Source organism: Anneissia japonica, unplaced genomic scaffold (genome assembly GCF_011630105.1).
Source record: "Anneissia japonica isolate Jap-2015-1 unplaced genomic scaffold, ASM1163010v1 scaffold287763_len296007_cov137, whole genome shotgun sequence".
In the NCBI taxonomy this organism is placed as follows: Eukaryota; Metazoa; Echinodermata; class Crinoidea; order Comatulida; family Comatulidae; genus Anneissia; species Anneissia japonica.
Genome location: NW_022698178.1, coordinates 103088 through 124400, shown reverse-complemented (window position 1 = coordinate 124400; position 21313 = coordinate 103088). Strand labels below are relative to the sequence as shown.

The 21313-nt window shown below is 33.3% G+C and overlaps 1 protein-coding gene across 2 annotated transcripts; it reads left to right on the top strand.

Annotated features, from left to right (window-relative positions):
- Positions 1-5693: 5693 nt before the first annotated feature.
- LOC117102426 (spermatogenesis-associated protein 6-like) lies at positions 5694-20678 on the top strand. 2 transcript variants are annotated; one of them, XM_033242682.1, is made up of 11 exons: positions 5694-5961; positions 7328-7465; positions 7905-8129; positions 8709-8863; positions 9233-9371; positions 10014-10137; positions 10821-10936; positions 11461-11527; positions 11749-11987; positions 13490-13602; positions 18602-20678. In XM_033242682.1, exons 1-11 carry the CDS (start codon positions 5914-5916, stop codon positions 18741-18743), a joined length of 1506 nt encoding a protein of 501 aa, XP_033098573.1. In that variant the 5' UTR covers positions 5694-5913; the 3' UTR covers positions 18744-20678. The 2 variants fall into 2 exon arrangements, with proteins under 2 accessions (XP_033098573.1, XP_033098574.1); XM_033242683.1 differs by having other exon boundaries at positions 13490-13626; positions 18602-18736.
- Positions 20679-21313: the final 635 nt, after the last annotated feature.

The following is a 21313-nucleotide window of genomic DNA, read 5'->3' as shown; positions in this document are numbered from 1 at the left end:
AGTGTCCCCCGGGCTAGATAGGGGCATGGCAAAAGGGCATAACTACACAATTTTCAGTAAATCCCCAAGGCAAAAGGGCATAACTGCAAAGATAGGCTGTGATACGCTGAAGCGTGACGTTCTTTCAACAGCCAACCAATCAGAAGAGAGCTTTCTCCCTGGTTACAATGAAGGTTGCATGTTAAGTTGTATTATTTTTATTATTCTTACTGTTTGTGTATTCAGAATTTGTAAATAGAAATTGGTTAAATAGTATGATTCTTGACAGTAGCATATGTCTAGTTAATGTTAGGCAAACATGATAAGCCTAGTTAATTTATGCTTTATAATCTTGTCTTACTTTGAATGGCAACAGTTTAATACTATGGAAATAAACTATAGGAAAATAGTAACTGTTTAATAAAAATAATTAACCATGGCAGAATAACAATTCACATTTTAACTAGAAATAACAGTGACAAAGAGGGACAACTAAAACGATTATTTAGCAAATAACTATGGCAAAGAGGCACAAATACAACATTTATTTATAGCAAATGGCATGACAAAAAGGTATAAATGCACAGTTTACTCGAATCAACTGTGTTCACTAAGCAAACAACAACTTACATTTCCATCTAAATCTATATATATATATAATATATTTTATTAGAATATAAAAAACAATAATATTCGTAATCATTTTATTATTGAATTTGGATCATAAAAAAGAATTGCTAATAATAATAATAATAATAATAATAATAATAATAATAATAATAATAATAGGGCTAATTTATATTTAATGTAATTACATGACTTAAAATATAAATTTATTATTTTACTTTGTAAATAAAATTTTAAAAATAATTGTAATTCTTGTTTAACGTACACATAGGAACAGTCACATGCGCATTCTAACTAAACAGCAGTTCTATTTCATATACGCATACGCATGCATCCTTCACGCAGTGACGTAACGCCTATGCGCTCTTGTGCGGGGCCCCAGACCCCTAGGGGTCCATAGGGCCTCCTACCCAAAGGGTCCTCGATCTAGCACCTTGAACCAAAAAGGCTTTGTTGATACATAATAGCATACTAATGTTAATTCATTTTCTTGTTTGTATACTTGGTTAGCCTATACATGGGTTTTTAATCGTTTGTAATTTTAGTATTTATTATTTAATGCGTTTCTTTGGTATTATTGTACATTTATTTTATAGTTTATACATGACTAACATATGAAATTATATATTGAATGTTATTTTTGAAAATTCTGACTCAAAATTGCGTTGAAAGGAACTAAACTGGGTACTTATATCCTTTTGCCAAAGTTTGTCAACATGTCTTGAATCAGAAAACCCACGGCAAAAGGGCATAACTGACATTTTGAGCGCAAAAATCAATATTTATAGAAAAAATGTGTGCTACACTGGAAGAGACATTATTTGTCTATTTGAATACATTAACCATGAAATCAAATACTAAAACACATTTTAGGGCTAATTACACGTTTTGCTTAATATCTCCAAAACAGCAAATTGTCAGTTATGCCCTTTTGCCATGGGGGGGCAGTTTTAAAAATTAGGTCGACCTAAAACGGCATACCATTTTAGGTCGACCTGTCTGAAATTAGAACACTAATAATATAAAAATCAGGATAGGTGGTAATTTAAGTTGCCAGGTAGGCCTGATTCGGTATAACTCTTTCTGTTACAACCCGTTTCAGACATTTTTCCAGCTTCAAAAGGTAGATATGCTTTAAAAACTTAGCCATTGGAGGCCAAATTGAATACAAGCAGGGGCATAAGGTGTCGGCATGCATGGGGTATGCGACAATTCGAAACTAAATCCTATTAATTTAATGGTCATATTTAGTAAACCACTTTAGTGGAACTAATTTGTCGTCATGGGTGGAGGAAGGAGGTATGGTGTGGCCGCATCCCCCAGCCTACGCCCATGAAAGGGCTCCATCATCTTTTAAAGACCCATTCGAATAAAGACCACAACCAGTGTCACTTTTTGTAATAGGCCTTACCTGCTTTCGGATATGTGCATAGCCAAATGTCATCGTCGCGGACTTCGAAGTCCCTGATATGTTCCACTACGTCTCTAGTCACAAACTTCGGCAGCGTAATCCCTTCATACTCCCATATCATTGAACCCATACTGATAAAGGAACTGACAGTATTATTTTGGGTAGGTCCACAAGGTGTGTGTGAAAAGTTTACGTACAGTAACAATGTAGTACTATGCACGTACAGTACTGTTTTACAAGTGAACAGGGTTCTGTAAAATGCCGTAATATATATTCGTCTCCCGGATATAACAGTCAGTAAAGCGTGAGGTTTATATCCAGTTACATTTGAAAATAACAATGGACTTAGCAGATTGCAATCCAATACTATAGCTATAATTTGTTTGGCCTTCATTTCGTATAAATAACCAAGGGTTAGCGTTGGAAATTTGAAGGACGCTTCCTATTTTATTGATAATCTTAATGTAATTTAATTGATTCTGGTCCTTAAACTTTATTGTTTCTTTTGTTGGTCATATTTTTGACTTCTTTTGGAGGGGCGCCATGAGCGTTTTCTTTAAACAGATACCGGCGCTTTAAAAGTTTTCAATATTATTATTATTAATGCCGAGTACGTAATTAATGGCACAAATTGACTCACAAAAAGAAAATCAGCATTATTGCATGAGCACGTCACTTGAAAAAACATGCCGAATTTGCAATAAAGTATACTCGTTTTGTCCTCACGATTTGAAATTTTTTGCACAAACACCAATTACAATTGATATGTTAGTTATGACAAGAAATGTGATGATGACAATTGATGATGATAATGATGATTATTGATGATGTTGATGATTAAAAAATACGCTGATCAAGACGGCGAATCACATTCTGAAAAGCCTTATAATGGTAGACCGTCATTCCTACTCAGAAAACAGATAAGGCACCATAAAAAAAATATTAGTTTATCACCCGCTCCCTCATCACTTTTGGGAAAATCTGATTTTTTTTTTTTTTTTTTTGGTCAATCAACATATATTTTTATTTCAAACGGTCATTTTTGCATCTTGTTTTCACTTGAAATGCTCAGAATTTCTTGCAAATATGTTTACTGGTACAACAAAAACATCTTTTTTAAATATAAATTTGATTCCATTCTTATGATTTTTTTATATCTGTGTCCCTAAACCATTGATTTACTTGTAATTCAAGGGCGGATTTGGGGGAAGTTAACAAAAAAAAAAAAAAAAAAAACACTTCCCTCCCTCATCAGTTTTTATTCTTTATAGGGTGATAAACTAATAATTTTTTTATGGGGCCTAAACAAAATATAAAAACGTAAGCAGATATAGATGAATGGACTTCCTGTGTCTTGACCTTAACATTTAGGTAAAGGTTGTAATTGGTGGATGTGAGAAATAGGTAGACGGGATAATTTGCCGTAATATATGTGAAAGGTGACATTAAGGTAACCTGATCTACTGTAGTTAAAAGGTGACAGAGCTATTATAGTGGCGTATTGAAGGAGGGTGTATCGCATTTTTTTTAAATATCAAATACAAAATCGAGATTAAATAATACCGTACGAGTCGAACTAGCACTTCTTTTCCAGTGACTGTCACGTTCTTCACAAGAGGCCTGTACATCAAAATCTTTATTCTATGATGATGATGACGACAATGATAATGATGAACTTGATGATGATAAATAATAATTTCGATGATGAAGATGATGATGATGCCATTTATGATCGATGATAACCGTCAGTCCACTCTGTTTTGGTGTAGAAAAGAACGGCTTATCTCAATTTGATAGTATGCTTAGAATTAAAAAAAAAAACAGATGAAAACAAATCTCAAAACGTAAGTAATTGTTAGATTATGGAACTAACGGTATATATAATGAAAAGATGTGTAAAGCGCTCAACATCCATTGTAAAGAAATGCTCAAGGCGCTTGAGAAAGCGTTAGTTGACCTTAACATTTAGGTGAAAGTTGAAATTGGTAAATAAGGCCAAGGATAGATAAAGGGTGCGTTAATTGACCTATTAACATTTAAGTGAAAGTTGAAATTGGTAAATAAGGCCAAGGATAGATTAGCTGCGTTAATTGACCTAACATTTAGGTGAAAGTTGAAATTGGTAAATCACCGGGAAAGTAAAAGATGACGGATGAAATATTATTGGCGTAATGTAGGTGAAAGGCGACATGTTAAGGTGACGTAATCTAGGTAAAAAGTGGCAGATCTAGTGGCGTATTTTAGGTGAAAGTTGCAAAACATATTGTACATTTTCCAACTTTCGAAAAGTCAAATTCGTACTAACTATGTCAGCTACTATCATGTACTGTACAAGCGACGTGTACTGTACATCATAGAAAATGTTTATTCTATATCAAATATTTAAAAGTAAATAATAAACGAAACTTAAAATATAACGGAGGGTTAAGAATGTATTAATTATGTATTTTATTTTTATTTTGGTATGCCAGGCCTGATGTTACCATCAACATTGACGAAAATATATAATTTATTATTTATGAGCCAGAAATACTCGCACATGGTTGAAACATAGCGTGACCTACTTGACACACGTGACAGTAAATATAACCAACTTTGAACTACTGAGTCCTTGATTTTACTAGTTACTTAGATTAAACGTAGTTCTGGTGGTATTTTTAAGAACTCAGATTTTTAGTAACTTCAACTTTTTTTTTCTCAAAATGTCCAAATCAAAGAGCTCAATCACCAAGCGCATAGAGGCTTTTTCGCATGATGCGCTCTACAAATCCAACTATTATTATTATTTATTAGTCTCCAAATTATATGTTTTAAAGAATTCGACTGTTCTAGGAGGCTTGGATTAGCATATTCTGGTTGTATATACAACCAGAATTTTGAGGTCAAGCTAGGATACTTCAAATTGAAAGCCTCACTCACCGGACAAATACCAATGCTGGAATTCATTTTAGTTGAATTTATCTTGGCCTTTACTTGTTCTTTTACCAAAAAACTGACCAAACTTGTTTTCCCCGCCTATAACGATAAAATTGATCCAGGCCAAGAAGCCTCAAGAACACAATAATATAAATGTAATATTTAGCGATAGATCTATATAACTTAAGAATACTGTGGTAGGTGTGATTCAGTGGAGGCGCCAGTGAGAGCATTGAAGGTGGCGGGGGGATTTTTCCCATCAGACAGAGTTAGTCACACTGACCAAATTATTAATTTGAATAACCAAATAACGAATTAATAACTAATGGTCTAAAATCACAATATTGGGCCATGCTATGCCATAAAAACTCTCTTCATGAACCTTGGACAACAGGGAGCGTCGATGTGTGTTCAAAATATGCGCCAAGGCAGTGGTGGTGGCTCCTATTTTTGCCGACAATGGGCCCGACATATCCGAGAGGGGTTCGAAACAGGGGCCGTCTAGAACCTCCGTCAGGGTTCCAGATCTCAGGTAGGGTTTTTATGGCTCGTACCGTATGGCCCGATTTGTGCTTTTAGACCTAGCTACTGTACAATGTTAGGGATTGGCAATCAAAATAACGTTATTTGGATAGGAAAATTTAAATAAATAAATAAATAAATAAATAAACTCAAATGATGACACAAAATGCTACATTTCCTAATTATCATCGAAATGACGGCGCTATCCGTATGACGTCACCTCATCATGGTCGAGTACGTCGTTGTTGATTGGTTCTTGAGATTGTAACGCTTGGCGTTAAGACGCTCCACCGTGGTTATGGTGTGTGCGATGGCTGGGGGTGTCAAACAAGTTCACGAACGCCTGTCAAGTCTCTTATCCTCCGTGTCCTTGTATGATCGATCGTTTGCCTCAGCAAAGGGGCTTAGGCCTAGCTAGATATTTTTGCTTATCTAACTAGCCTAGATGACTTAAAGAAATGCCACGAAAAGCATTACGACTGACTGTTGATTTAAACGTACATGCTGTAAGACTAATTAAATATTTTAATTTAATTAGGCTACTAGGTTAGGGGTCTAGGCCTAGCCTAATTAGCCTAAACCTAGGCCTATCTATGATTGTGATGATAGTAGGCCTATGGGGTAGGCTAAGCTAAGCTTAGCTAAGCTAGGCTAGGGCTTATGCCTAGGTCTAAACCAGGGCGTACACTCAGTGTGAAGGCTGCCTTTACCTAGAGGTAAGCCTAACCTTACTTCTTAGGCCCTAGTAGGTAATGATATAAAATAGGCCTAGTAGGGCCTAGGCCCTATAGAACATGACTTTCCCATCCCTCCTCCACAAACCCCCGCCAAAAAAAAAAAAGAAAAAAAAGTAGGATGTAAGTAAGGAGCATGATGCGTAGTATAGGCTCCTAGGCTACTCCAAAACAAGATAATTTTGATTTATCCATGTACCAGTGTCTTCTATGTTGTGGTCAAGCATTTCTCTAAAAGAAAAAAATCACAAGTGCCAACCCACTCCCCACCAAGTTTTTTTTCGCTGGATCTGCCCCTGAAAAAGGAGGAAAATAGTAATAGGCATAGGCCTACCCCCTAGGGCCTAGCTCTCTTAAGCAATACAGTAGATTAAACTATGGCTAAAGTAAAATATATTAATATTTTATTAATTATTTATAGCTTAATTTTAATGTGAATTAACTTGGAATCTTAAAATTTGCATTAAAAAATTCTTTAATTGTAATCTATGGCCTATTTAACTATTTTTTTATGTTAAAAAATATTAATTTATATTTTATTGAAATTAAACAATTTTTATTGTATTAAGAGGATCCAACATTTGTACTGGGCCTGTGCCCATATTTTCATCTTAACACTGTATTTGTGTTGAATTTTTAATAAATAAATAAATGAATCATAATCAAATTTATTATAAGATTCATGCTAGACTTTTATACAGTATTTGTGGATAATGGAGGGGTTCCATGTTGAGAGGTCAGACTGAATGAGCTCACAGTGTTGAACAGCAGACTTAGTAATAATAATAATATAGTAATTAATAATATAGTAGAAACATGCAACAAGATAAACTAATCATAGGGTATCAATATATTGACAGTCATCCTATTTTCTCAGATGACAACGAAAAGTTGAGGGTTATGGGTTTGCTTTTGGAAGAATTTTGTATGCTGTGCTGATTTTTGGGACACTTCCATGACTTGCAGGAGACTCAGGACAATTAATTTTATTATTTATTATTATTACAGTATTATTATTATTATTATTATTATTATTATTATTATTATTATTATTATGAAGTTGACTGAAGTTGATGATGATGATGATTATTATTTTTTAAAATTTTACTTTATTATTAATTTTATTATTATTCTTCAGGTAACCTGCCCTGGGTCAGTGCTGTCAAGTCGTGAAGATGTTTACCTTCAAGTTGTCATGCTTGGCCAGCAACGTCGAACCCTCTGCCTTCCACCTGTTTTCCCATTCCTCTTTCATCAGGTGTTAACTTTTGACAGGGTAAAGTAAAGGATATATTAATAATATACCTATGATTTAATCAAACCATTGGGCCCTGTCAATCAATTATTATTATTATTATTATTATTAATCATGGTGTTGGTCAAAATAATTTGAATATCCATACCATCAACCATTAAAAATGTTTAAATTACAACTTTTATTTCAGACTGTCCATCAAAATATAAAATAGAATTAGTCTATATCATTAATAGCACACTGTACTACAGTAACTACATATTAAATGTGAAAATTATATTATCTGAATGAATAGTTTATTATTTACAATGTACACATAAGAAGTGGATTCAAAGGAGTGGGTGGGGTGACAGCCAGCCCTAATCATTATATGGTTTACAGAACATTGCATTACTGCAGAATATATTGGCACTAAACAAATCCTTCTTGATTGATTGATTAATTATATTCTATACTTTAGACCTTCACAAACTGTATGGATCCTGCCCACCTCACCTACATACTTCAAGCAGAGACAGTTATTATTGAACTCATTCAACTTCCACCCGACTACTATTCAGATGGTCAGCTTTTAGCCTACCATCGTACATCGGCAAGAGATTTTCTCTATCCAGAGGATACATTAACACCTGCTTATGCCGATGCTGACCGTGAAATACTACTTAAGAAAACGGTTTGGTTTAACGTAAGTGTCTGAACCTGTTTATAGCTCATAGTTTATCGTTCACTTTAATTCATTTATTGTTGTTTATTTTTTTAATGTTATTTTGAGATTTTATTTTATAATTAAGCAAAAATATTTATTAATTTACATAAACAATAATTCAGTTAAAATGTATATTGGTAATCACAATGAGTGATTAGTACAGAAAAATACACTGATTCACTTTCAAATGGAGCTAAATAGACCAATCATTTACTCGAGATGGTTAAGAATTACTAATTAATTTATTGATGCATAATATGAGGATTCGTACCTAAAGGCTTAATCGCACTAAACTTAAAAAAAGGGAAATTTTACTGAGATCGTGGGTAACATTCCAATGGGTAAACCTTAACGTTGTTTGCACTTGGATTTTTTGAGTCGGTTTGTTTGACGGTGCGAATTGGTAAAACTAACCAAGTTCTGAAAATCAACTATTGAGGGGCTAATCCATGACATCTCCATTGAATAATCTTTCGGGAAATTTAATTGCGGCAAGATCTGTGTTTGCATTGGAAAAAAGTATGAAATTGCAATTTGACTTTTCAATTTCGGATATAGGGGATTTCACCAAAGCTGGAGTTTTCTTGTGTAACAACTGTTCGTGACAGTACTTCTGCAACATACAATGAATTCAAAACATTAACGGTTCAAGACCCTTTACAGAGAATTGTGTCAATATCTCCTGCAAAACCAAGAGGAAGAACTAAAAAGAAGTGAGTGATTTTGTTAAATAATAATAATAATAATAATAATAATAATATTAATAATAAATAACAATAATAATAGTAGTAATACTAGTATTATGTAGGCTTTTATATAGCACTCTGAGTCTTAGAGTGCTTTTTCACACTATTACCCCAGTCATTGTAATGATGCCTATGGGGGAAATTCCATAGTTTGCTGCATGAAATATATCAGCACATTTTAGCACTCGAATCTCCTCAGGTACCCATTTATAAAGGTTTTGAAACCAAACCGTTCTCGCTTCGCCAAACCACTGTTAGATATTTTTGACTTAGTACTGTGTAATGATCTGTTAGGATTTTTATAAGTAATGGCCAATTGTTTTTTTTTTTTTGAAGGCCAAAGAGCTATGAATTTCCAACCACATCATCTCTTCTACGATCACCTCAAAAGCAATTAACTAATAGTACTAAGCGAAAGCCACGAACAATCAACAGTACCCTACAAGAGGATAGACCGCCATTTATTTGTAAACGGGTAAGTAACTCCAACTGTATTGTCCAATTGTAGTAATAATGTTACTACAAGCGCATACTGAGCTCCCTGGGAGCTTTTGATTTGCGTATCATGGTAACTCCAAAATGGATTTATCTTACATTCTCTGCACAAGATAGATTCAGGCCAAACTGCGTTTTTAGAAATCTAGATGACAAAACCTCAATGTTCTTGTATGTGCAGATGACATCTTAGTGACATCATTACGCTCTTGGTCCTACCATTGTTGTGCAATCGAAAGCCCCTTGACAGTGATGCGCTCCAGGTCTTTCACAGCCTTTCCACCTTAATGCATGTCAGCTTTGGCCAGCCTTAAATTCAAGCAATGTATTTTGCCAAACCTTGTGTTACAACCATACCTGAGGAATTGTGCCTAGAGGCGGTGGGAGATTTCTACTGTACTTTTGTTTCTTGTTTAACTGACACTATTTCTGGTAATTGTAAACACTATTGTCAAACGGAAGTGAAATTGATTTGATCAGTGCTACTATTTAAACTGGAACTACTGTATATGCTTGCACACTAAGGGATAGGAAAAACATTGAAGATAAAATGAATACTCAATTGACGAATAGCGTATGTTACAGTATATTTGTGTATAACACATTTTTTCATATTTTATAGATAGATACACATAACAGAGCAGTCTCTCCCCCAAGAGCAAGATCTGTGTCACCTCGGCGACCAGCTTCTGCCCCTCCAAAGAGTTTACGGAGGTCACCTGCAAAATCAGCAATATCTGATCTAGGTGAGTAAGATTGCAAATGATTCCTGTTTTGGATTAGCCCTTTCTCCTTTTCTTCTCTTTTTTTTTCTGTTTTTTTTTTCTCTTTGCCATGAACCCCCTCTCCTCTCACATTACTCCCATTCTTAAAGACCTTCATTTGCTTACCATTAAGCAATGGATAATATTTGAGGTTCTTTTGCTTGTTCTTAAATCACTTCTTTTTAAACGACCATCATATTTGCTACATTTTCTTATGCCATATTCTCCAACTCGTACACAGTTTCGTTCTCCCGATAAATTTCTTCTTCAAGCCCCTTCAAAAAGGAAAAAGCTAAAAACATATGGACAACATTCTTTTTCTGTTCAGGCACCTTATCTTTGTAATCTTTTACCTCTTTCTGTTCGACAATCTCCAAATTTAAAACTAATTCAAAAACTTTTTTGTTTACAAAATCGTTTTAATTGGTTAATTGTTCATTGCGCCTTTGATAATGTTTTTTTGAATTGGCGCGTTATAAATTCTACATATTATTACTATTATCATAATCATTCAGTTTATTATATTCACATGGTTCATCAAACATTATTTTGTAAATCAAAATAGACCAATACTATGAGTCGGATATCATAATATTTGCTATTTGAATTCATAGATAACTACTTTAATCTTTGCATTATTATATAATTTATATTTCAATCATTAGGATATGTATCAGAGAATGATTGTACAATATGTAAAGTGTATAAGCGTTACTATGGTCACCGATACTGGGGTCATCGCTATAACTACCATCCAAACAATGGAATCAAATATGAAATGGTAAGATGTTTCTTAATACAAAATATGGTTGCATATTAACAAGCATAAAAAATATTTTTATGCTTGTTAATAGCACTCCCCAAGTTTTGTATAGAGTCTTACTTATATAGTGGATGACTCTGATAATATGGTGTCAAAAATATGGTCATTTCAGCAAGTATTTATGAATTATTTGTAGAATTTGTAATTTTAAGTTTGTTACCATATTTTAATATTTCGATGTGTCTTGTATCAGTACTAGCCTGGTGTCATAACCAATATAACACAGATTTCACGCTTAATGCCTAGTGTTAATCTGATCGACAAGTAGCAGTGCGTACTGCAATGCTGTTTTCATGTGTGTTTTAATACTTATGCCATAATTGTGTCTGAAAAGAGCATACAGTATATACAGTAATAAACAAAAGCATTCAAACATTTATTCTAAATTTTAAGCTGTGTATAATTCAACAGCATGTATAACAAATTAGAAGTTTCAATCATGATTACTGATCAGATGTAAGTAATGAATATTCCTGTTTCAGGTTGGACCAAACAAGAAGAAAGCTGTTAATTTTGATAGTGTATCAACCCTTAGTGAAGACACAGAGGGTAAATGCCAGGATTTTCTTTTTTTGTTTTAATTTTATTCTATATTTTAATGTATAATATAATGTATTATTAAGTAAGAGATAAATGTTCTCAAACAAATTAACATTTCAATACTTTTAAAAGAATGTTTTAGGTTTTTCTTTTTTGTACATAATTGTCATTCACCAAATAAACTACTTTATTAGATTTTTTTGGTGTGATACTATTTTGATTGATTGCAGAATTACTTGAAGATATAAGTCATCTGAAAATCAGCAGCTTGGCCAAGCCTATACCTGGGGTAGATGTTGAGTATGGCCGACTGCCTTACTCCCCTCGATCCCCTAGACGTGCCAGGACAAGATCGCTAAGCCCAACACTGATGAAATCCTCTTTACGCGAGAGACTAGGCGACTACTCTTTAAATACTTCACGCAATATTAGCCACAAAATCCGGAGAGCATTAGACAGGAACTTTGAGGTAAACACCCAACTTTGGTGCTATATTCAATAAGGAGCTCTCGATGTGTGCGACGACACGACGCTAGAACGGGATCACTCATGCGTGACCGTCCTACCTGGCATCCTACATTTTCTGTAGATTTTGCCAAATTTCTTTCCAGAATCTGCTCGACGAGGTGACCTTAACGTTCTCGCATTCGCAGATGACTTTTAGTGACGTCATTACGTCCTACCGTTGTCGTGCAATCGAAAGCTCCCTATCGACCTACACGCAACAGACTACACATGAAGCTGGGCACTCGCAGGCTCATGCGACAGTTTTACAGTGAACCCAAATCTGCTCCTTGTAAGCGGTAGACATTGCAACGCCATCTGCTAATTGTCGTTGGCATTCAGAACGGATCATCATTAAAATGATCCATTTTGAACACGTCGGTGTATTCTCTGTAGAATCGTTGGGGCATTATATGCCAAAGGAATCTTCAGACATACACAAAGGGCTCTAGCATACGCTAACAGCATATTGGCGCATGTAACACATAACAGATTTTAAATAAAAATAATTTAATTAATTATTTTAATATTAATTAACATCCTCAATGCTCCTTATAGAAGTAAAGCAAGGAACACATCGTGGCTGGCCCTGTAATCAACAACAAAATGCTGCATTCACACCGAATCCGAATTTTCGGATCGGAAGGCTTACCAAACAGTGTGTAAGAATAGGGAAGCTGGTATTCAGCTCATCAGAAAGACGGTCCAAATTTTGGTGCAATATATAATGTATGAATCGTTGGGGCATTATATGTCAATCCCAATATAAAGGAATGTTCTGACATATCCAAGGGGCTCTAGCGTACACCCACGACATCTTGGCGCATATAAACACATTACATATTTTAAATAAAAATAATTTAAATATATTAACATATTTAATTTTAATATTAATTAACATCATCAATGCTCTTTGTAGGAGTAAAGCAGAGGTGGGCAAGTGCGGAAGTTTGAAAGTGATTTTTTTTTGCGGCCCACGAAAATGAGTTAAAAACCCTGTGTGTGGCCTGCCAAACATTTTTGTCTAGAAAACACCATGTTTTTTACGGCCTGACACCGATCATCTGTAAATAGTTATGTTTAATCTGAGAATAAAGTGATACAAAAGCAGTGCATGAAGGTTTTTTGAAGCACACTGTAAACATCAAAGTTTTGGGTAGGGCCTCAATGTTAAATCAAAAATTTGCTTTGGCCCTCCAACCAAATTTTATGCCCACCTCTGGAGTAAAGCAAGGAGCAAATTGTGGCTGGCCCCTGTAATCAACAAATAACAGACAGATTTCCTGCCTAGAGCTGCATTCACACTGAATCCTAATTTTTGGATTGGCAGTCTTACAGAACAATGTGTAAGAAAAGGGACGCTGGTATTCAGCACATCAGAAACGTGGTCCAAATTTCGGTGAAATATATACTGTGTATATAAGTACAAATTGTAAAGTTGATCTAAGTTTTTCTTTGTCGTTTTAGTCGGTTGATATTGATGATGTATCGACAATTACATCAGATGAAGCTCTTGATAACCTCAGGTCATCGATATCTCCATCACAACGGAGCACACTCGATAGGTCCTTCAACAGGAGGTATATAAACTATTAATCAGTCAGGTTTGTCTGTTGAATTTCTGTTGTATTTTTTTACTTTTTCTTTAATTCTTACTTTAATGTTCTGTCAGTTTATCAGTCAAAAATGATTTTAAAAGATGTATTGTCTGTCATAAAATATAGGAAACCCTTAAAAAAACAATAATACTTAAAAATGATAAAATAAGCCATTTACTGTTTACAATCCACAGGTTTGATGAAGTTTTTGGTAATATGCAGACCTATACTACAAAATCTTTAAATTGATTAACAGTTAAAAGAGAACTAGCAAAATGATTTTTTGTTCTAGAGAGGATTTTTGATATGCCATTAATTATAGAATCAACCTTAAAATCTTTCTGGCTATTTTTTTATGAAGTTATAGGCGAATATACGATTTTACCATGACGTCACTGGCGAAAAAGTAACAAAAGATCGTGTAAATAGCGCCGCGTAGGGTATCCGCCGCGTACGATCTTTGCGTGCATGCTTTAACAATCACAATTTACAGCCATGGTTACAGCATACGCAAAGATCGATTTTAAGGTTGATTCTATTATTAATGGCATATCAAAAATCCACTCTAGAACAAAAAATCATTTAAACTATTAACAACTTCTATATTCTTGATCTTCAGATGTAGTATGGTTGTAGATATGGCAGACTTTTTTGTACCTTGTCTAATGATGATTCGAATAAAAAAAATTTATATTTGGCCAATTAGCACACTCACTGCCATGAAAAATGGAAATTTCAGAAGAAAAAAATGTTGCTTTATTTTTATTTTTTGGGCCTACCATGTTGTTTAATACGACAAATAATAAATTTAAAGTGTTAAAAATGTTGTATATCGCAGGGAAATATGCAAAGGAGCAGAAATCAATCCTTAATTAGCAAAAATCTAATGATGGTCACCGAATGGGTATTTTATAAACCGAGAGAAAAAATGGAAAACAGATAAGAAAAGTCATAACTGTGAGTGAGAGCACACAATCTTATAAATATTTGCACTATATTTGGGGTTTGCATTTCTTCTAATAACAAAAAAAAAAAAAAAAGAACAAAGTCATTCTAATCTAAAAGAACAAGATTGCACACTGTCGAAAAAAATATATGATCATATGCTAAGGTCTGCTAAGAGAAGCTTATCCGACTTTAAAGGACGTTCCGCCCTTTTTCTGGAAGTTCCCCCCGCCTGCTTGCTCATTTTTTATCTAGTGATGCTAAATCAATAGAGAAATGTTGGTCCCTGAAAAAGGTCACGGGGCCCTGATTTTCATTACAAATAAGAAATAAAGTGGGAAAGAAAAAGATAAAAGGAAAAGAAATGGAAATCGTAATACAGAAAAGGAAAAGAATAAGAAAAAAGACAGACATAAGAAAGAAATGGAATGGAAAGGAAGCATAAGAAAGAAAAGGAGAGACTAAAACAGAAAATGAAACATAGAAAGAAAAAAAAAGGAAACATAAGGAAGGGATAAAAAGAAGAAATGGAAACATAAGAAAGAATAGGAAAAGATAAGGAAACATATGACAAAAAAGGAAAGTGTAATGAAGAGAAAGAAAAGTGGTTAAAAAATGAGAAGTAAAGTAATAAAATGATGAGTCTTGTTACATTTTCTTCTTGTGATTATGTATCTTGTTTTTTCCTCTACTGCTTGTTTTACACTGCTTAGCACCTATTTAGGTGGAGATGTTTGCGCTTTACAAATCTTTATTATTATTATTATTGTTATTGTTATTATTATTATTATTATTATTATTAATATGCATATTATATTATTATAAGGCCTATTATTATTGTTTGACACTGCCCAGCACCTGTTTAGGTGGAGATGTTTGCGCTTTACAAATCTTTATTATTATTATTATTATTATTATTATTATTATTATTATTATTATTGTTATTATTATTATTATTATTATTATGCATATTATATTATTATAAGGCCTATTATTATTATTATTATTATTATTATTATTATTATTGTTATTATTATTATTATTATTATTATTATTAACAACACGATATTCAAACTTAAAACAATGATTAATTTAGTCTTTTTGCAAGTACACGACTTTTAAAATCAATCAAGAGATTTTTGCTTTTCTCCCCTTTTTAACTTTCACTTTTGTATTAGTAATATTGCGACTACACTATTGTGAGTGGAAATAATATCAGTCTATTGTCAAATAAAGTGAAATCACCACTACCTGGCAAAATAAAGTAAAATTATCAGACATACATATTGACAAATCAAAAAAGCTCCAAAAAATACGAAATGGTTCTTCTTGCAACATTATCGTTCAAGAGCGAGAATAGCCTAGCAAAAGTGTTTCACGCTGACATTAGCTGTTTTTAGGTCATTTTTTGTCTTTCCACAGTCGTATCTGGCAAATACTTGTTGGATTTTTGTCACATTCTCTTCTGCATTTGGAAGGCAATTCTTTTCTGATTGCTTTTAGTATTTGTTTCAATTGTATTGCTTGAAAAAGGTCACCATCATTTTTCACCTTTATATTGGTGCTATGCTGACCGCTCACCGCGCGTAGAGGCTGCATTTCGATCTGTTTTTAGTGACTTTGTTTAAATTGCCATTTCGGCTGTTCACCAATCAAATATCTTGTTGTTCATTTCTTCAAGAATATGAATTCCCATTGGATGAAAACAAAATCACCATCAAAACACTAATTTCAATATGAATGAACAAGTTTAGTCATGCTGGATCAGGAGTAGTAAACTCGGCGATCGTGGGTTCGATTCCCACACGGGGCAAGTTTTTTTTTAAATTTTTTTATTTATTTATTTTTTTTTTAAGATCGTGGGTTCGATTCCCACACGAGCCAGTTTTTTTTTTTTTTGTAAGGCAGTTTAGTTGATGGTGGATAATGATTAGCAAACATGGAGGTTGTGTGTTCGATTCCCACATGAACCGATTTTTTTTTCTTTAAGGCAGTTTAGTTGATGGTGGATAATGAATGTACAATATTTTACTCGTTGATGACGTCACGAAATAACAACAAACAACAACGTGTCATGTCCGAGTCTAGGCCGTCATGGAAGCTCACTGGCTCCTGTGTAATTCATGTTGAGCCAACTGCAGACGAAAAGGTTACAATCTTTTCAGAGATAAGCTGGAAGAAAGTTTAGACAGTGCCCATGAATGGAAGGATTTTAATACTGAGGAATGGAAGTTAGTGAAGTCCTTGGCTTGCTTAACCGTTTTTTTTTCGATTGTCGCTTCCAACCATCTAGGTGCATCTAGCCTAAAGAGGGCCTACATAGCAGGTCGAGATCCATGAAAAGTCGTATATAAAGATGTGGGTTACCCACATATTTATATTTGCACAAGTAATTAAAATTGTTTAGTGAGCAGATTAATCACACTGATAAACAATTGTACTACATTCGGCTGATGTATATGAACTTCTATTTAGAGACATAATTTCATTATTTTCTTTCCAAAAATCTTAATAAACGTTAACTAGCACCTTATATCGACTTTTGAATGTGAAAATTGGCTCAGTATAACCCATTTTACCGAGAGAAATTTTAAGTTAATAGAACATACTGCTGTTACATCTTCTAGTTTTCCCCCACCGTTGTATTTAGGTACACCATGGCTGTAAATTGTGATTGTTACAGCATGCACGTAAAGATCATACGCGGCGGATACCCTACGCGGGGCTATTTACACAATCTTTTGTTACTTTTTCGCCAGTGACGTCATGGTAAAATCGTATATAATCGCCTATAACTTCATAAAAAATAGCCAAAAAACGATTTTAAGGTTGATTCTATTATTAATGGCATATCAAAAATCCACTCTAGAACAAAAAATCATTTTGCTAGTTCTCTTTTAAAGAAGTATGCAAAAGTTGAACATTTGTGAGGTCTCACCACGAAATGAGATGCATCGTTGGTGAAATCATATTGAGATATTCACCAAAACAGGCCAAAGTCAATTTTATTTACAAAATTTTGATTTTAATGATTTTGAATAACTTGATACTTATATTTTATGATTGTATATTTTGTAAGTGAATTTTTTATGCCAAAACAGTTTTCTCTGCACATATTCTGTAATTCTAGTCATATTATTTGTACAGTTTAGTTTATCTTTGAGGTCGATTTTCTCAAAATGTGGTTCTTATACACCCAAACTTTAAATGCTCACATCACTGGGTTTACTTATAGTAGGGAAACCATTCAAAGACCAAATGAAAGCTTATAATGTTATCTACCCAAATATAATATAAACTCAATTTTTGAATTTCCAACCATGAGACTCATTTTGTGGCGAGACCTCACATTTTATGTTTGTGAAGGCAAGGATATTTTGACCTTATTCTTTCAAACTAAAAACTAATAATCTGCTTAATTATAGCAATCAATTACATTATTATAATTTGTTTTTAAATCCCAAAACAAGACAGTACATCTTCTAGTCTTATCTGTTTTATTTTTTTTTGTAAGAGCAGTGTTTGTGAATTCAGTGTTGTTTTTTTATTGTTTTACTGATGTGTCTTTAGTTACAGTTTTGCTTGCCTTTGTTTTATTAGAATTTCTTCTATGCTTCATTTCGTTTGTATTACACTTATTTAAATTATAGAAAACTTTGATTATCGGTAGGCGCATGGGCTCAACTTGGCTGTTAAATTTTGGCCAGGGATTCAAATATATACAATAGAGCAACCAACATACAGTTGAAGTTGGTGTGTTCCTAGGTTCCCAGAATGTTTGGCAACCTGAATCATACTTTACATCCCAGTGTCGGTATATCTGCTGGTTGTGTCAGGTGTTTTGCTTGTAGTGTAAAAGTGGTATAAGAATGGTTCTGAAGCAGAGATAAGAATGTCCATTGCCAAACATTATTATTACACTAAATTACTAAAAAATAATTCTCTCTATGCATTTATAAAACAGTAAACTTCCTTTCATCATATAAAGTCAATGAAAACAATTAATCAAACTGTTCCATTGTAATGTTCATTTCAGTGTTTCATTCCATGTGGATGATGGAAGCTACTGGAGTCTTCATGGTCCCGAGTTGACAGGGAAAAGCAGTCGCCAGTTATTTGAGGATACCCTTAAAAAGATTTATCGGCGAACATACAAAAAATTGAAGGAACCGTATTAAAATGGTTTGTTATCTAGCACCTGATTTAGTGCAGCGGTTCTCATACTTTTAAGTTTGGCCCTAATGAATTTCAAAAATCTTTACCGCAACCCACTTCCCAGGACGTTAAAAAACAAATACTCATAATGAGTCATTAACTGTTAAACACAATTGATATAAAGTTACTTTAATGATACGAAGAATGGACACTTTTTGCTACGGCTAATTGTAGCAGGATGTAAAATTCAGTGTTTAAAGATTCTAAAGAGTTTTGTGACCCTCTAATTTGCTTGGCAACCCAATTTGAGTCGCGACCCATAGTTTGAGGAACCGCTAATTTAGATGTTATTTGTAAATGATGAAATAATATATTTTGAGTGATCAGATTTAATTAATTATTTGAATTTGTATATAATTTTGTAATCAGTACAATGAACTTGTAGCATACATACATTTCTATTTGGATAATGTTACAAAATGATGTGTTTTTGTTGTATTATTTTTCTCTGCTGTGACAATATTTATGTGCATTGAGTGATAAACCTTTTTTGCATTGTTTTGATTAAAAATGTCTTTGAGCCACAAGTATTTATCTCAGGAATAAAGACTAACAATACAGTGTATGGATGTTTTACATAAAATCCATTCAATTTAATTTGTTATTTTAAATGTTTTTGTTTTGGAATGATGTATAGAGGCTGTTGTGTATATGCATTAGAGATCAATTGTTTTCCAAACAAAATTTCAAATAATAATATTTTTTATCAACTTTGTGATAATGTGGGCCATTTATCATTTATTTATTAAAAGAAGTTCTTGATGTTAACTTTATATTAATACATTTGAAAAAAAAAAAAAAATCCAGATTTTAGTTATATTTATTAGCTTTCATTTGAATATAGAATGAGAAAATATTTTCTCACCAGGTAAACACCACACATAGATAATACCCAGTATTCAGGGGTCACAGGGGGAACTTTTTCCCATCTGCACTACAATGTTGTTGGATCAAAAATGAATTGCCAATCCTTAATATTATGGTAAAATTTTGAGCCATACTATGAGCCATAAAACTCACTAGAAAACTCTCCCCATGAAACCTACCAGATATGTTTATTCCTGGACCCTGGCCGAGTGGTTAGGACCACCTCAGCAAATTTCCGGAGCCCACTGCTGATATCCTTCCTTTAATAGGACCCTTTAATTGGCTGGTACTGGTAATTTTTATAGAATCGTTTGTAAATCAGCAAAAGATCTGACTTTTCTATATTCATCTCTTTGGCGTATTAAGTTTTAAAATAGCATTGATTTTTTTTTTTAAGGATTTTCCCATATAATATCTTTAAAAAAATCTCAGTTTTGTATGCTTTAGGAACTATAGACTATGTATTTATTTAGAGTTAAGTGTTCTTATTAACTACAGTATATAGTTTTGATACTTGTTTTTTTTTAATTATGCATGTTTCTTGATATTTATATGCTTGTATGACTTAGTTTATAGTTTTCTTGAATAGATACAACTTTTGTGTATAAGCACATTTGATTTTTTTTATTCATTAGTATTTACTGTAAATAAATGTGTTATTGATTCATACGTATACATACATTCATATTTATGAATTTATGTTGTTACATGTTATATTATTTTTTTTGATTAGATATTTGTTACCTACAATATATCTACATTTTACATAAAACAGTACATACAATAATATAATTATATTCCATGTGTAAATACTGTATTCATGACAAGATATCTGATTTTTGATTTGAGGCAGCTTTTTTGTTTGTTAGTATTTTTGTTTGAATAGTCCGTCTCTCGGATTTTATATACATTTTAATGGTAGTACTGTATGTTTTCAAAAGAAAATGTTAGCCAGAATGTGTGTGACTGTTCTTATATGCCAGATTTGCAGTTCAATAAAATTTATATTTTGATTTGTCGAATAATGTAAATACAGTGTATTTTCCCGATGATATTTTGTTTCACTCGCGTCCCAAGGACATTGTGCAAAAGAATTACAGTGCCACCAATGAGCAATTTGGTATGGTGCGCACTGAGTGCGATAATAAGCCTATATTTGACAGAATTCACTTAGTAAGCAAATTTAGGGCCTAATACTGACCCACAGGATTAAATAAACTTAAAAATAAATCTATACATATACATATAAGAAGAGGGCGTATCATATTGATCTCTGTTAAATGATATACTTATGAAAAGCATCTCTTCGGAGATCTTGACTTGTAGTCAAATGCTTACAAGAGAGCGTATTGATATCTGTCATTTGACATGCTTCAAAGACTAGTACTGTCTACTACGCATACGCGCGATTGTGAAGAATTATATGCTTTATTCAGATTTGAATTCCCAACAAAGCCTCAATGGCCTGGTTGGGCACCTATTTTTAAACACTTACATATTCCTCTTCTTTAATGTTGAAAATTTATTTATATACTTATGCCATTACCACAAGACGATTTAGAGTTCATCTCTATTATATCACGATTATTATATATATACACACATAGGCTTCCCTTCAATTAAAGACCACAATTGGGACCAGGGGGTTTTGGTGGTCTTTAGCAGC

Coding starts and splice junctions, on each gene's coding strand:
- LOC117102426 (XM_033242682.1), top strand. CDS start 5,914: ATGCCACGAAAAGCATTACGACTGACTGTTGATTTAAACGTACATGCT. Junction 8,864..9,232: donor AGAGGAAGAACTAAAAAGAA/GTGAGTGATTTT, acceptor TTTTTTTTGAAG/GCCAAAGAGCTATGAATTTC. Junction 10,937..11,460: donor ATGGAATCAAATATGAAATG/GTAAGATGTTTC, acceptor TTCCTGTTTCAG/GTTGGACCAAACAAGAAGAA.